General features: G+C 44.6%; 1 protein-coding gene across 1 annotated transcript in view; it reads right to left on the bottom strand.

The window, feature by feature from the left end:
• The window catches only part of tdrd9 (tudor domain containing 9), a 133,557-nt gene extending 120,508 nt beyond the window's left edge, over positions 1-13,049 (bottom strand). The window contains exon 1 of the mRNA XM_048537262.2: positions 12,807-13,049. Within this exon, the coding sequence (XP_048393219.1) occupies positions 12,807-12,991 (185 nt within the window). The 5' untranslated portion in view covers positions 12,992-13,049. The remainder of the gene's footprint in view (positions 1-12,806) is intronic.
• Positions 13,050-17,892: the final 4,843 nt, after the last annotated feature.

Here is a 17,892-nt window from a genome sequence, read left to right as displayed (position 1 = left end):
AACAAACTAGAATTCAATAAACTACGATGCACCCATTCACAACAGGATTTCTTTAATTCCCTCACTCCCAACATCCTACCGCTAGATATGCTTTTCAGATCTTGCTCTGAATTGCTATCAGAGTTCAAGCAAGCAATCTATGCTTCAGCTTCTAATAATGCTGCTTTCCTCTTTGGTTATGTAAAGGGCAGATGAGTATTGATACGGTATCTTTCCAGATTTCAGGACATTCCAAAGCACTGTACAACAGATAAAGTACAAATGAATATTGTTTTGTAATCAAGTATCTACAGCATGATTTCCCAGACAGAAATGTGCTAATGATATGGTATTTTCTTTTAGCAAGGTTAGTCAAGGGATAAACATTAGTTTAGACACTGCGTAGAACTTCTCTGCTCTTCTTCAAAAAAGCGCAAATGTACCTTGCACATCAATCTGAGCAGCAATGGAGCATCTCAAATAGTGCAGCACTCAGAACTACAATGAAAAGTCAGTCAAGCACAGCACTATAGCAATAAAACATTTTCCACGAAATCTACAGCTTTCTATCATTATTGTTCATGATGATCTTAGTTTTTGAAACCGTCTAGCCCAGGCAAGACAGAATTATCTGCAGTAGTTTATATATTAAAGGCATCAAGAGGTGTGGGGATAAAGTGGGAATATAGCATTGAGATAGCGCCATGATCATAGCGAATGGCTAATGAAAGGTTCAAAAGAGCCAAATCTCCTGCTCCTGATCCCTGTGTTCTTTGTGCATTCACAAGTTTAAAACTTAAACTATGTTTTGGACATACGTTTTCTAAAACTAATTGTGATATCAAGGTAAAAATAGGCTCAAAACTCTAACAGCAATAAATATACCCAGAACTTTAGTTGAAAACCAAGGCAAATGTTGCTCATCATTTCAATCGTACACTGGATGCCAAAAACAGTAATGCAATGAGCCATGAAACAGGAGTTAAAAGACAAACTGATACATCCCCAAATGAACTAATGAAAAACACTCAACATCGTTAATCGTTTATAGTATCTACACGTTACTGAGTGATTTACTGCATATGAAGATAACAAAATAGCACTGGAAATAAAGTCCACCACAACATAATTATTCAAAAATGTCCTTTTAATGTGTGCCATCGCAGTATCCATTTGAATTTTTACCTCCACTGCACCAAAGTTTGTCCATGCAAAGAACTTTTGTGTCAACAATTCTAGACTTGTACATTTTATTACTTCAAATCGGTGGCTCCATTGCCCTATCCTTACAATTTTATTCTAATTTTTTATGCTATCAACAAAATTTTTAAAGCAGAGCCAATATAACAAAGCATATTTAAAATTCCACAAAGGCTTTTGCTAAGATCCCGACAAAATGCTAGTTAGAAAGTATAAACACACGGAATACTAGGTAATGTGCAGCCTTGGTTGAGAAATTAGCTACAGATTGAAAACAGTCAGATTGAATGGATCCTTCTCAGAGTGGCAGGCTGTGATCAGTTGGGTATTGCAAGGATCAGCCCTTGGATTCCAGCTTTTCACAGTATATATCGATGATCAGGACGTAGTGGTTAGGTGTGATATTTCAAAATTTGTAGAATGATACAAAGCTAAGCAGGAATGTGTGCCATAAAGATATAAAGCAGCTTCAGAAGGACTTGGACAGATTTAGTGAATGGGCAAGAACATGGCAGATGGAATATAATTCCAAAAATTGAGAATATCTACTTTAGTAGGAGAAACAGACATGCAGAGTATGCTCCCTGCAGCTGCATGGGTTACTTCCAGGTGCTCCAGTTTCCTCCCACAGTCCAAAGATGTGCAGGCTTGGTGGACTGGCCATGCTGAATTGCCTGTAGTGTTCAGGGATAAGTAGATTGGGGGAGGAGGGCTGGGGGGATGGGTTCTGGGTGGGATGCTCCAAGGGTCAAAGTGGACTTGTTGGGCCAAAGGGGCTGTTTGACACTGTAGGGGCTCTATGATAAAAATTTCTTCAATAAGAAGTTGTAAAATTTAGACGCGCAAAAGAGAACTAGATACCCTTGTCAACGCTTTACTGAAGGCTAATATGCAGGTGCAGCAAGCTATTAAGAAAGCTAATGGAATGTTAGTGTTTATTGCAAGAGGAAGAGTGCAGCAGTGATGCAGACTTGTTCAACTGTATTAGAGCTTGGTTAGACCCAACCTGGAGCAGTGTGTGCAATTTTGGTCTAGTTAAATCAGGGAAGATACAACTGCAATTAAGGAAGTGCAACAAATGTTCATCAGGTTTGATCCTAGGATGGCAAGACAGTCTGATGAGGAGAGATTGGGCAAACAGGGCCTGTATTGTGTAGTTTCAAAGGATGGGAGGGGAGGTCATTGAAGCATGCAAAATACTTAAGAGGGATAAAATGGGTGAATACATGAAAAATGCTTCCCCTGATTGGAGAGTAAAAAACCAGGAGGCACAATTTTAAAATGAAGGGGATGCAACTACAGTCCAATAAGGAGGAAATATTTTATTCAGAGGGTTGTGAAACTTTGGAATTCTCCACCCGAGAACTGCGGAAGCTCAGCCTTTAAGTAAATATTAACATAGATATTACTAGGCTTCTGATTACTAGTATTGTACAGGAATATGGGGATACGATAACTAAAAGGCATTAAAGGTTTCAATCAATCACGGCCAGACTGACTAACAGGACAGGCTTAACAGGCTGGAAGGCCTACATGTGTTCCAATGTATCTTTTCCAGACCACTGGTATAAACCTCAATACCAGCACGTGATGATAGCTACTGTGGAAACTGACATCAGCTAAATTCACTAAACTGACGTCTCAACCAACATTTCTGATTTAAGTATCAGCCTTATCATCTCCTTCATATTGCCTCAAGCAATTGTACAGTACAACCTGAAAGCAAAGCATGCAAGAGGTAATAAGAACTGCTGATGCTGAAGAATCCAAGATAACAAAGCATACAGCTGGATGAACACAGCAGGCCAGGCAGCATTTTAGGAGCAGAAAAGCTGACGTTTCGGGCCTGGATCCTTCATCAGAGACGGGACTCCAATGTTGAAGGGTCTAGGCCCAAAACATCAGCTTTTCTGCTCCTAAGATGCTGCTTGGCCTCCTGTAATCATCCAGCTCTACACTTTGTTATCCCGTAAAGCGTGCAAGACACATTTTACTGCACCTTAGTACAATTGACAGAAATAAATCAACAATCAGATCAAATCAACTGACCGTTTACCATGTTTGAGTCATCAAACAGAGACACAGATTTAAGGTGTGAGCTGACGAGAGTTCTGAAGAAAACTTCCTCTAATTTTCAATCTCACAGTCAAAAGCAATTTGTAATTAAGAGAGAAGTCATTAAGTCATTTCACGCTCATCAACCTTGGTGAAGTTACAGGAATCTGGGTCACCCCTACAAATCTTAGTGACAAGTACTGTAGGATAGAATCATAGAATCGCCATCGTGTAGAAGCAGGCCATTCAGCCCACTGAGTCCAAACTGAACCTCTGAAGAGCATCCCACCTAGACACACCCCCTCCATCCTATCCCTGTAACTCTGCATATCCCACGGCTCATCCACTAAGCCCTGCACATCTTTGGGCTGTGGGAAGAAACTGCAGCACCTGGAGTAAACCCACACAAACATACGAAGAATGTGCAAACTCCACTAAGACAGTTGTCCAAAAGTAGATTTGAACCCAGATCCCTGATGCTGAAAGGCAGCAGTGCTAACCCATGAGCCATCATGCCATCCCATGTTCAAGAGAAAAAAAATTGCATCTAAGCAAATGTTTCCAATGATGTAATTTATGGACATAAAAAAATACATACACAGCAACGTTACTACTTTAACAATGGCAATGATCTTTTACACAGATGTCAAGCAGCATCAGCTGGTACTGAACTTCTACTTCGGAAGCAAGTCAATATCTTGAAGCAAGTTTTGCAAGACTCCATCAACAGTGTTGAAGACAGTGAGCAGCAAAGTGTCAAACAACAATGGACTAAAAAATACACTTCAAAATACAAAAGTGTGTTCCAGTACAAAGAAGAAATTCCAACTATTTCAAGTTATGTGGACAAAAGTCAACATAACATCCATCCAATTGTGGTGGAAAAGTTTGGAACCTTCCACAATGCTACTCTTCCAATAACGTAGATAGCAAGTAACAGATTTATAGAATCCAGACATTGCAGATGGAGGCCTTTCAACTCATCGAGTCTTCACCAACCCTCCAAATAGCATCCTTCCCAGGTTATTCCCACATCCACCATGGCTAATACACCTATTCTGCACATCCCCGGACGCTACAGGACAATTTAACATGACCAATCCAGCTAATTTGTACACCTGCAGACTATGGAGGAAACCACAGCACTCAACAGAAACCCAACGACACAGGGAGAACATAAATCCACTAGTTCCTCTTTATCCATAGCACACATTACTTCCTCAAAGAATTGGTCTCACAATTTCCTTTTCACAAAACTGTGTTCCCTCTATCCAATAACCTTCATTTTTTTCTAAATGCCCTGCTATAATCATAGATTGAATGCTTCATAGTTTGAACATGCAAACTTCACACAGACAGTGACTCAAGGCTGGAATCAAACTTTGTCCCTGGTGCTGTGAGGCAGCAGTGCTAACCACTGCTCCAGTAGCATGACTTTGCAATAAATGTAAAAGCAAACCTTCACTCTGGCCCATTCCCAAATTTTGTCTTGCCGCTTTGGGAGAGTATCAGAGATTAGGCATCTCAAAATTGAGTCCCGTAGAACAATGTCATGTCACAGCTCTATACCTCAAACTCTAACTCATTATAATTCATATCTCCATTTCATCAGCAACTCAAAGTGGTAAGTGGAGGACTGAAAACTCATCCTTCATTTCGGCCACAAAAATTATTTGGCAGTGTTTAGTAGAGACAAGGTACTGTAACAATGATACCTGTAAACATGCCAGCAGCTAACCTCAATACAGCCCAAGGCTATATCTACCAATCCTCAGGTCTCGGTTTTGATATGCGGGGAAACCAACAGGACCAGGCAATTAATAGATAATAAAATGTGAGGCTGGATGAACACAGCAGGCCAAGCAGCATCTCAGGAGCACAAAAGCTGACGTTTCGGGCCTAGACCCTTCATCAGAGAGGGGGATGGGGAGAGGGAGCTGGAATAAATAGGGAGAGAGGGGGAGGCGGACCGAAGATGGAGAGTAAAGAAGATAGGTGGAGAGAGTATAGGTGGGGAGGTAGGGAGGAGATAGGTCAGTCCAGGGAAGACGGACAGGTCAAGGAGGTGGGATGAGGTTAGTAGGTAGCTGCGGGTGCGGCTTGGTGTGGGAGGAAGGGATGGGTGAGAGGAAGAACTGGTTAGGGAAGCAGAGACAGGTTGGACTGGTTTTGGGATGCAGTGGGTGGGGGGGAAGAGCTGGGCTGGTTGTGTGATGCAGTGGGGGGAGGGGACGAACTGGGCTGGCCAATTATTTATTTACATTCAGAGACAGTAGGAACCGCCGATGCTGGAGAATTTGAGATGACAAGGAGCACAGCTGGATGAACACAGCAGGCCAAGCAGCTGGATGAACACAGCAGGCCAAGCAGCAGAGGTGCAGGAGGGTCCAGACCCATTCCGGCTCCTCTGATGCTGCTTGGCCTGCTGTGTTCATCCAGCTCCACACCTTGTTATCTCATATTTATTTACATTGCTATGTTTTGTTCGGACATTACGTATATTTTCATTCTTGAAATTGAAAATGGGTGTAGATGCCTAACCGCGTCCACTAAATTTGAAGACAGATCACATAACTTATAAATTAGGAGCATGAGGAGGTTACTCGGTCCTTTTAGCCTGTTCCATCATTTAATAAAATCATGGTGATTATCTACATCCCCATTTCCTACGATAACCTTCTATCCTTTCCAATCCCTTGTTTACGAGGGATCCAGCTTCCACTGGAATTTACAGAAAGTTAATTGACTTTGGAGTAAAGGCATGCAACATTTTAGGGAGATGAGAGATGGTGCCTATCACATTCAATTGCTGAACGAGTTGCCTCTGAAAGACTCCGGGAAACTCCGGGCCAATAGCTGCCTTGTAACCTTTCCTCGTAACTTTGCTTTCCATTTTATAGATTCAAGTAGTCAGAAAAGAATAAATAAAAGCTACGCAAAGACTGATCTTAGATGTGCATCCACCAGTTCATCTTCAACCACAGCACACATTACTCCCTCAAAGAATTGGTTTCACAATGATGCTGTCATACCTGCCTGAGTTTCTCCTGTATTATCACTTTTAATTTGATTTCCAGGATCTTAAGTATGGGTAAGATGTTGAGATCATTCTGAGAGATAGGATTTATATGCATTTGGAAAGGTAAGAACTGATTAGGGACAGTCAGCATGGCTTTGTGCATGGGAAATCATGTCTCACAAATTTGTTTAAGATTTTTGAAGTGGTAACCAAGAAGATGGATGAAGGCAGAGCAGCAGACATTATTCACATGGACTTTAGTAAAGCCTTTGACAAGGTAGACTGGTTAGTAAGATTAGATCACGAGATCAGGGCGAGATCGTCCACTGGAAATAAAACTGGCTTTATGCTAAAAGAAAAGTACACCACAGAAACAAGCCCTTCGGTCCTCCAAGCCTGCGCTGTTCATCAAGCCCGAACTGAAAAAAAAGCCTTCTGCCCTTATTCAGTCTGTATCCCTCTATTCCCCCCCTAGTCATATAACCATCCAGGTGCCTCATTAACGTTGCCAACATGACTGCTTCCACCAACCCTTCTGGCAGTGCATTCCAGGTTCCTACCACTCTCTTCACGAAAAAATTCCCTTGCACATCTCCCTCAAGCTTGCCCCCTCTCAACGTGAACCTGTGTTCCCTTGTAATTGAATCTTCAGCCCCAAGAAAAAAACCTCTGACTATCCACCCTATCTCTGCCTCTCAATTTTGTAGATTGCTATTAGGTCTCATCTCAGCTGTCGGCTTTCCAGTGAAAACAATCCTAGTCTTTTTAACCTTTCCTCATAGCAAATGCCCTCAACACCAGGCAACATCCTGCTGAACCTATACTGCACTCTCTCCAAAGTTTCCAAGTCTTTCTGGTAGTGTGGTGGCCAAAACTGCACATAATACTCCAAATGCAGCCCAACAAGGGTTTTATATAGCTGCTGAGATGATTGGAACTGCAGATGCTGGAGAATCCGAGATAACAAGGTGCGGAGCTAGATGAACACAGCAGGCCAGGCAGCATCTAAGGAGCCTGCTCCTAAGATGCTGCTTGGCCTGTGTTCATCCAGCTCCACACATTGTTATCTCTTTTATAAAGCTGCCACATGGTTTGTCAACTCTTGTCCTCCATCCCCTGGCCGATGAAGGCAAACATTCCATTTGATTTCTTAATCACCTTGGCTGTTTTGCAACCTTTAGCGAACTGTGGACCTCCACACCCAGATCTGTCTGTATATCAATGCTCCTAAGGATTCTGCCAATTACAGTATAATTCACACCCAAATCTGATCCTCAAAAATGGCTAGATTAAACTCCATCTCCATTTCTGTGCCCAAGTCATCAATCCATTCATATCCTGTTGTGTCCTTTCACAATCATCAGCACTATCAGCAACTCCACCAATCTTCATATCATCTGCAAACTTTCTAATCAGATGACCCTCATTTTCCTCCAGATCATTTACATATACTACAAACTGAGGACCTAAGACTGGTCCCAGTGGAACACCACTAGCTATCGGTCAACATTCTGAAAAATACCCTTCCGCCACCTCCACCAAAGGTGAGAGATTACTGCCTGAGGTTGTGGTTGACACAGACTCAACTGAGGCCTTCAAAAAAGAATTTGAATAATTACCTCAGAAAAATCTGCAGGGCTACAGACAAAACACCGAGACCAGGTGAGTATGAATTGGATTTGCAGAGAGCCATCTCAGACACGACGTATCAAATAGTCTTATTCCGTGGGCGTAATAATACTCTGGCTCTAACACTGAAGACCTGTACTCCAAACCCAGACACACATGAAACCAACTGTTCCAGTATAACTGCAACACTAGCATCTACGGAAACATGGAAAAGCTGCCTGGGTGCGTACTCTCCAGAAAAGGTAGAACAGATGGAATATAATTATTATTAGCTGATCAGTCTACTCCCAATCAAAGGAAAAGGTGTCATTAAATGCTGAACAATAACCTGATTACCAACCCTGCATTTGAGTTTCACAAGACGTGCCACATATCCAGAGATTAACTCAGCTTTCATGAAAACATAGACAAAAGTGGTGAATTCAAGTGGTGAGGGGAGAGTAACCTAACATCAAGGCGGTATTTGATCACCCCCAAAGTAAAACTGACAGCACAAGTAGGAACAAGTGCCACAAAGGAAGACGGTTGTGGCTGTGATAATGGGAACTGCAGATGCTGGAGAATCCAAGATAATAAAGTGTGAAGCTGGATGAACACAGCAGGCCAAGCAGCATCTCAGGAGCACAAAACCTGACGTTTCGGGCCTAGACCCTTCATCAGAGAGGGGGGATGGAGAGAGGGTTCTGGAATAAATAGGGAGAGGGGGGAGGCGGACCGAAGATGGAGAGAAAATATGATAGGGGGTGAGGAGAGTATAGGTGGGGAAGTAGGAGGGGACAGGTCAAGGAGTTGGGATGAGGTTAGTAGGTAGGAAATGGAGGTGCAGCTTGGGGTGGGAGGAAGGGATGGGTGAGAGGAAGAACAGGTTAGGGAGGCAGAGACAGAATGGGCTAGTTTTGGGATGCAGTGGGGGGAGGGGAAGAGCTGGGCTGGCTGTATGATGCAGTGGGGGGAGGGGACCAACTGGGCTGGTTTTGGGATGCAGTGGGGGAAGGGGAGATTTTGAAGCTGGTGAAGTACACAGGTTCCCAAGCGGAATATGAGTTGCTGTTCTTGCAACCTTCGGGTGGCATCATTGTGGCAGTGCAGGAGACCCATGATGGACATGTCATCTAAAGAATGGGAGGGGGAGTGGAAATGGTTCACGACTGGGAGGTGTAGTTGTTTGTTGCGAACCGAGCGGAGGTGTTCTGCAAAGCAGTCCCCAAGCCTCCGCTTGGTTTCCCCAATGCAGAGGGAGCCACACCGGGTACAATGGATACAATATACCACATTGGCAGATGTACAGGTGAATCCCACAGCTACCGAGAATACACCACCTCCCACCCACCCTCTTGCAAAAATTCCATCCCCTACTCCCAAATCCTCCGCCTCCGCCGCATCTGCTCCCAGGATGAGGCATTCCACTCCCGTACATCCCAGATGTCCACATTCTTCAAGGACCGCAATATTCCCCCCACAGTGGTCGAGAACGCCCTTGAACCCGTCTCCCACATTTCCTGCAACACATCCCTCGCACCCCGCCCCCGCCACAACCGCCCCCAGAGGAATCCCCTTGTTCTCACATACCATCTCACCAACCTCTGGATACAACGCATCATCCTCCATCTACATTCTGACCCTACCACCTAAGACATTTTTCCATCCCCACCCTTGTCTGCCTTTCGGAGAGACCACTCTCAGCGACTCCCTTGTCCGCTCCACACTCCCCTCCAACCCCACCACACCCGGCACCCGTCCCCTGCAACGGCAGGAAGTGCTACACTTGCCCCCACCCCTCCTTCCCTCACCCCTATCCCAGGCCCCAAGATGACCTTCCATATCAAGCAGATGTTCACCTGCACATCTGCCAATGTGGTATATTGTATCCACTGTACCCGGTGTGACTTCCTCTACATTGGGGAATCCAAGCAGAGGCTTGGGGACCACTTTGCAGAACACCTCCGCTTGGTTCGCAACAAACAACTGCACCTCCCAGTCGCGAACCATTTTAACTCCCCCTCCCATTCCTCAGATGACATGTCCATCATGGGCCTCCTGCACTGCCACAATGATGCCACCCAAAGGTTGCAGGAACAGCAACTCATATTCCGCTTGGGAACTCTGCAACCCAAAGGTATTAATGTGGACTTCACAAGCTTCAAAATATCCCCTTCCCCCACTGCATCCCAGAACCAGCCCAGTTCTTCCCCTCCCCCCACTGCATCACAAAACCAGCCCAGCTCGTCCACTCCCCCCACTGCATCCCAAAACCAACCCAGCCTGTCTCCGCTTCCCGAACCTGTTCTTACACTCACCCATCCCTTCCTCCCACCTCAAGTCGCACCTCCATTTCCTACCTACCACCTCACCCCGCCTCCTTGACCTGTCCATCTTCCCTGGACTGACCTATCCCCTCTCTACCTCCCCACCTACACTCTCCTCTCTACCTATCTTCTTTTCTCTCCATCTCCGGTCCGCCTCCCCCTCTCTCCCTATTTATTCCAGTTCCCTCTCCCCATCCCCCTGTCTGATGAAGGGTCTAGGCCCGAAACGTCAGCTTTTGTGCTCCTGAGATGCTGCTTGGCCTGCTGTGTTCATCCAGCTCCACACTTTGTTATCATGGTTGTGGCTGGGGAAGGCCAATCGTCTCAAGCACTGGAGTCAGGTCCAGAGCACTCACTATCTTCAGATGCCTCGAAGATCTTTCTTCCCTTGTAAGGTCAGATGTAAGATCTGACTTCCAATTCCTCAAACAGTGAAGCAGCCTCCGTCAGCCTGCAGCAAGACCTGGACAACATTCAGGCTTGGACTAAGTGGCAACTGAAGTGCCAGTCTAAACATCTCACCAGCTATTACCCTTAGTGAATTCCCTTGTGTACAACCTTTGGGGTAACTTGGGGGGGGGGGGTGTAAATCAATGAGCAAAAACTCAATTTAAATACTCCATCTACAATAACAAGACAAAGACTGGAAATTATGTAGCAAGTAATTCATCTACGGAGTCCCTAAAGCAAATACACTATTTACAAGGCCTAATTCAGGAGAATGATGGAGCATTTCTCGCTTGCCTGTGTAACAAACTTTGACAATATTCCAGAAGCTCAATATCAACCTATACTTTGCAGTTTGAGTCGTGTAAAATCCACTACCACACAGTGCCCAAAGTATGTACCATCTACAAAAAGCACTTCAGTAGCTTGCCAAGGTTTCTTTAGTAGTACTTTAGAAAGCTGCAAATTCAAATGTCAAAAAATTACAAGGCTGTAAATTCGTGGCAATATCTTCACCTCCAAGTACACCTTCAACTCTCAAACTATCATAACTTTATCAACATTCTTTCATCATCCCCTTTGGGCCAAAAACTTGAACTCCCTATCCAACAGTCTTGTGGTAATAATTTCACCAGACTGCAGCCATTCAAGAAAGGACCTCATCACGATCTTTTTAAAGGTAATGAAACATGAGAAATGAACAGCAGCCTATGTAGCAACACTGACTGGCACTCAAACCTTCACAAAAATGCAATCCCTCTATCACCGGCACTCCCTGACTAAAGTGTGTACCATCTACAACAACTTCCAATTATTTCTACTAACATTATTTCCATTATTTCTACTAACAAGAGCAACAGGGCCACGGGAATACCACCACTTCCAGGCTCTGTCCCAAAACACCATCATAACCCAGAAGCAGATCATGGTTATTTATTGTCACTGAGTCAAAATGTTTATACAGGTTAATGATGTGAAATTAGAGCACATAAGATTGGGGGTAATATACGACGATAGACTGACAATTAGTTATCAGACAGAAACAGAGTACAATTACTAGTGGGGTACTACAAAGATTTGTGTTTCAATCGCAGCTAGTCACTACTGATAAGTGATTCAGGGTCCAAATGTAATATTGCTAAGTTTTCTGGGGGAACAAAATTCGGTGATGTGAACTGTGAAAAGAATGCAAAAAAAACTTTAAGAAGTTTTTGACATGCAACAACCTGGCAGAAGGAATATATAATGAAAAATCATGAAGTTATTCCGTTGGATAAGGAAAAAGACAGGAATGCAGAATATTTCTTAAATGCTAAGAGATTGGGAAGAGTTGATGTCCAAAGGCACTTAGGTATTCTTGTTCATAAGATACTGAAAGCTAAATTGCAGATATAACAAGCAAAAAAGGAAGGTGAATTTGTTCACAGCTAGTGTGAGTGGAAGTGTGAGAGGATTTGAGTACAGATGTAAAGAGGTATTGCTGCAACTCTAAACAGCCTTTGGGAGATTGATCCTGGGGTAGGACATGCAGTTTTGGTTTCCTTTCGCAAGGAAGTGCATATTTGTTTGACAAGTTGCTCAGTAAAGGCTGGACTGATTTCTGAATGAGTAGTATTGACCAGAGATTGAGAAGACTGGTCCTATATTCTCTGCAGTTTAAAAGAATGGAGGGATAATCTTATTGAAGCATACAAAATTCAAACAGAACTTTGCAGAGTAGTTTGAAAAATCTTTCCCCTAGCTGGTGAGATCTACAGCTTAATCATAGTCACCCCTGGCAAAGTTTATGCAACCGTAAACAATTTTTACATTGAAAGAATAAAGGCATGCCAACATTTCCAATAATGTTAGTTGGAATAAAGCCTGTCCATCCTCACTCAGTGTTTTCACTGAAACTAATTCATTTGCTAAGTTTTGGAAATCCATCCCATGAATTTACTACCTAAAGAGTAGATATGCCATTAAATTTAACCATAGCACTTGACATGCTCTTAGCTTCTGCGCATGAGAAATGTGAATCTTGGCGCCCGCTTCCCGAGTGAGGGAGGAATAGACAGAACATGTCTCCCCCAGTCGCTGCCAGAGTTGCTAAGTTTCTCCAGCAATCTCTGCTTCGGTTTGCTTAGGGAGCCCACACGTGGTGTCTGTCGAGGCTGCGGTCGATTTCTCACCGCTTCGCTCGGGGCGTTTCAGACTCCTCCGCCGCCTCTTCCTCACGGCTGCGTTGCCCCGCACCTGAGCTCGAGACATCAGCCGCAAAAGAAGCCCGTTTGCCACCCAACAGTTCAACGCCCGTAACAGTTTTCCCAATGGTGAACCAGTCCTGTATTTGCTGCGCCATCAGATTTCGAATCATGCTGCACGAGCGACCGCCGGTCACCACGCGGATCAGAACGCGACAACACCCGCAAACGAGTCACCTGCCCCTGCGCACTCGAACCGCTTTCAAGACCTGCGCGTGCGCAGTTCTGAGCGCCGGGCTGGGGAAACTCAACAGGTCTGGCAGCATTCGCGCAGAGAAAGTAGCTTTTCAGGTTCAGTGATAGTAAAATGTGAGGCTGGATGAACACAGCAGGCCAAGCAGCATCTCAGGAGCACAAAAGCTGACGTTTCGGGCCTAGACCCTTCATCAGAGAGGGGGATGGGGAGAGGGAGCTGGAATAAATAGGAGAGGGGGAGGCGGACCGAAGATGGAGAGTAAAGAAGATAGGTGGAGAGAGTATAGATGGGGAGGTAGGGAGGGGATAGGTCAGTCCAGGGAAGACGGACAGGTCAAGGAGGTGGGATGAGGTTAGTAGGTAGATGTGGGTGCGGCTTGGGTTGGGAGGAAGGGATGGGTGAGAGGAAGAACCGGTTAGGGAGGCAGAGACAGGTTGGACTGGTTTTGGGATGCGGGGGGGAAGAGCTGGGCTGGTTGTGTGGTGCAGTGGGGGAAGGGGAGATTTTGAAACTGGTGGACTTCACCAGTTTCAAAATCTCCCCTTCCCCTACTGCATCCCTAAACCAGCCCAGTTCATCCCCTCCCCCCACTGCACCACACAACCAGCCCAGCTCTTACCCCCCACCCCCCACTGCATCCCAAAACCAGTCCAACCTGTCTCTGCCTCCCTAACCGGTTCTTCCTCTCACCCATCCCTTCCTCCCACCCCAAGCCGCACCCCCATCTACCTACTAACCTCATCCCACCTCCTTGACCTGTCCGTCTTCCCTGGACTGACCTATCCCCTCCCTACCTCCCCACCTATACTCTCCTCACCACCTGTCTTCTTTACTCTCCATCTTCGGTCCGCCTCCCCTTCTCCCTATTTATTCCAGTTCCCTCTCCCCACCCCTCTCTCTGATGAAGGGTCTAGGCCCGAAACGTCAACTTTTGTGCTCCTGAGATGCTGCTTGGCCTGCTGTGTTCATCCAGCCTCACATTTTACTATCTTGGAATTCTCCAGCATCTGCAGTTCCCATTATCTCTGATACTATTTTCAGGTTCAGTGTCAGAACTGATGGTAGTCAGAAAAAGATTAGTATGTAAAGGATTAAACAATGGGCGAAAGGTCAATAGCGTAGGCAAAGGCATGCATAATGGTGAGCTGGGGAGAAAAAAGAAGCTGATGACGGGGTTATCAGAGGATGAGAATGGCAATGTCATCACGTGGGCTGTTCTCGTCGCAGCCGGCTCATTAAAAGTTCTAACCAAAGTTCAGCTAAAGGCTGCTGACCACCTTTCCCAATGCACTAATGTTCAACTTCTGAGCTAGACACTAGTACCTTTCCATCTGTGCTAAAGTACTACTTCTGAAACAAAGACTACGACTCGACTGCCCGCAAAAGCGACACTTGAGAGACCAAGTGGTACCTGCTAACAAACAACCTGATGTTCTGACGCTGATGCATTGCTGTAGCCCACTTGTGTGCTTTGACGGTTCAGGGAGAGACTGTGCCTAATGACTTATGGAGCTACCGGTGCAGTTGTAGTAATTCCATTTAAAGTAAGGAGGAAGAAGGTTAGTTAATGAAATGAAAATAGATGCAATTAGGCATCTTGTTACTTGATGAAAAGAGTTTGATCTCGCCACCTAAGGAAGAAGTATTTAATAGCGACAGTGAAACTCAATGATGAGCATGATTTTTGACCCTCATCTGATTATTTCAGCATACTTACCATTATTCTCACCACCTCAGCGAAAGGAAATTATGTAATTTTTTTTCCTCCCAGGAGTACAATATTACATCATTGACAATTTGTCATGATGTGCTTTGTAGATTACAAAGCAATGTATTGCAGACTCTTGTCATGTGAAATAAAGAAACTCCCTGGAAATAATCTGCAGGCCAGACAGAATCTGTGGAGGGAGGAGTAGAGTAAACATTTCAAGTTGATGGCCCCCTTTATCAAAACTGAGGCAAGATGAAAATTTAATATGTCTTATGCAAGTCAAAAGTGGGAGGAGGAGGGACAACAAAAGGGAAGATTTGCAACAGGTGGGAAGGCAGGAGAACTAAACTCATAAAAGTTCCATGGTATGGGAGCCAAAGAGAATGGCAGTAGAAATAATGAAAACACATACGCTGTGTCTAAGCTATGTCTTACTAAAAGTAAGACAGATGAGAGTAAACTAGCTCAGAATATAAAAACAGGCAGCAAAAGTTTCTATAAACACGTAAATCGTAAAAGAATGGCGAAGTTAAACATTGGTCCTTTAGAGGATGAGAAGGCCAATTTAATAACTAGGAATGAGGAAATAGCCGAGACTGTAAACAGTTATTTCGTGTCGGTCTTCACAGTGGAAGACATAAATAACATGCCGAAAACTAACGGCAAGAAGCTTGTAGCAGGCGGGGACCTAGAAACTATCATTATCACTAAGGAGGCAGTGCTGGGCAAGCTAATAGGGCTAAAGGTAGACAAGTCTCCTGCCCTGATGAAATGCATCCCAGGGTACTGAAAGAGGTCATGGGGGAAATAGCAAATGCACTAGTAATTATTTATCAAAATTCACTGGACTCAGGTGGTCCCACAGGTTGGAAAACAGCCAATGTGACGCTACTAATTTAAAAAAATGAAGTAGACATAAAGCAGGTAACGAGAGGCCAGTTAACCTACCTTAAGTAGTGGAGAAAATGCTTGAATCTATCATTAAGGAAGAAATAGCAAGACATATGGATATAAATTGTCCCATTGGAAACACCCAGTGTGGGTTCATGAAGGTTCGGTCATGTTTAACTAATTTGGTGGAATTCTTTGAGGACATTACTTGCATGGTGGACAGTGGGAAACCTGTGGATGTGGTGTATCTGGATTTCCAGAAGGCATTTGACAAGGTGCCACAACAAAGGCTGCTACATAAGATAAAGTTGCACGGTATTACGGTATTGGCAAGGACAGAGGATTAGTTGACCAGTAGAAAGCAAAGAGTAGGGGTAAATGGGTGTTTTTCTGGTTGGCAGTCAGTGGCTAATTGTGTGCCTCAGGGATCAGTGTTGGGACCACAATTGTTCACAATTTACATTGATGATTTGGAGTTGAGTACTAAGTATGGTGTGTCAAAATTTGCAGATGACCTAAGATGAATGGGAGAGCAAAGTGTGCAGAAGACACAAAGTCTGCAGAGGGATATAGATAGTCTAAGCGAGTAGGCAAAGGTCTGGCAGATGGAGTACAATGTTGATAAGTGTGAAGTCATCCATTTTGGTAGGAATAACAGCAAAATGGACTATGTTTTAAATGGTAAGACATTGCAGCACACTGCTGGGCAGAGGGACTTGGGTGTCCTTGTGCATGAATCACTAACAGTCGGATTGCAGGTGCAGCAGGTAATTAAAAAGGCAAATAGAATTTTGTCTACCATTGCTAAAAGGACAGAGTTTAAAAACAGGGAGGCTATGCTGCAGCTGTATAGGGTCCTGGTGAGGCCACAGCTGGAGTACTGTGTGCTGTTTTGGTCTCCTTACTTGAGAAGAGATATACCAGCACTGGAGGGTGTGCAGGAGAGATTCATTCAGTTAATTCCAGCATTGAGAGGGTTGGATTATGAGGAGAGACTGAGTACAGTGGGATTATACTCATTGGAATTCAGAAGAATGAGGGGAGATCTTATAGAAATATATAAGATTATGAAGGGAATAGATAAGGTGGAGGTAGGGAGGTTGTTTTGGCTAGCAGGTGAAACTAGGACTAGAGGGCATTGCCTCAAAATAAAGGGAAGCAGATGTAGGACTGAGGTCAGGAGGAACTTCTTCACCCAAAGGGTTGTGAATCTGTGGAATTCCCTGTTCAATGAAGCGGTTGAAGCTACCTTGCTGAATGTTTTTAAGGCAAAGCTAGATATATTTTTGAACAGTAAAGGAATTAAGGGTTATGGTGAGTGGGCAGGTAAGTGGAGCTGAGTCTCAAAAAGATCAGCCATGATCTTATTAAATGGCAGGGCAGGCTCGAGAGGCCAGATGGCCTATTCCTGCTCCTAGATCTTATGTTCTTATGTCTAGGTGAATGGCTGTAGAGCAGCTATACAAATGCAACATGAAAGGAGGAAAGGAATAAGACACACCAAACTAACAACAGAAATGGAAATAAAATGAAGACAGATCTGAAGTAAATTTGTTGAACTTAGTGATGTGGCTATTCACCCTAACTGCTGTGAAGGTTGTGTAAACATGAAATGGATTTTGTAACTTTGGATTGGCCCTTTTAACCTAGCCTCTGATTATCATAAACTGTAACTTGCAATTCAGTGATAAAGTGAACATCAAGTCTTGCAAAAGCAGCAGTTGTTACTCATCCCCAAATGTCCTTGATGAGGTGGCAGCAAGTCACTTTTTTGTACTGGAGAGAGAAAATGGGAACTGCAGATGCTGGAGAATCCAAGATAATAAAGTGTGAAGCTGGATGAACCCAGCAGGCCAAGCAGCATCTCAGAGCACAAAATCTGACGTTTCGGGCCTAGACCCTTCATCAGAGAGGGGGATGGGGAGAGGGTTCTGGAATAAATAGGGAGAGAGGGGGAGGCGGACCGAAGATGGAGAGAAAAGAAGATAGGTGGAGAGGAGAGTATAGGTGGGGAGGTAGGGAGGGGATAGGTCAGTCCAGGGAAGACAGACAGGTCAAGGAGGTCAGATGAGGTTAGTACGTAGGAAATGGAGGTGCGGCTTGAGGTGGGAGGAAGGGATGGGTGAGAGTAAGAACAGGTTAGGGAGGCAGAGACAGGCTGGGCTGGTTTTGGGATGCAATGGGGGGAGGGGATGAGTTGGGCTGGTTGTGTGATG

Source organism: Stegostoma tigrinum, chromosome 10 (assembly GCF_030684315.1).
Source record: "Stegostoma tigrinum isolate sSteTig4 chromosome 10, sSteTig4.hap1, whole genome shotgun sequence".
Taxonomy (NCBI): Eukaryota; Metazoa; Chordata; class Chondrichthyes; order Orectolobiformes; family Stegostomatidae; genus Stegostoma; species Stegostoma tigrinum.
The sequence above is the reverse complement of the archived record's forward strand: the minus strand, read 5'-3'. Positions and strand labels throughout refer to the sequence as shown.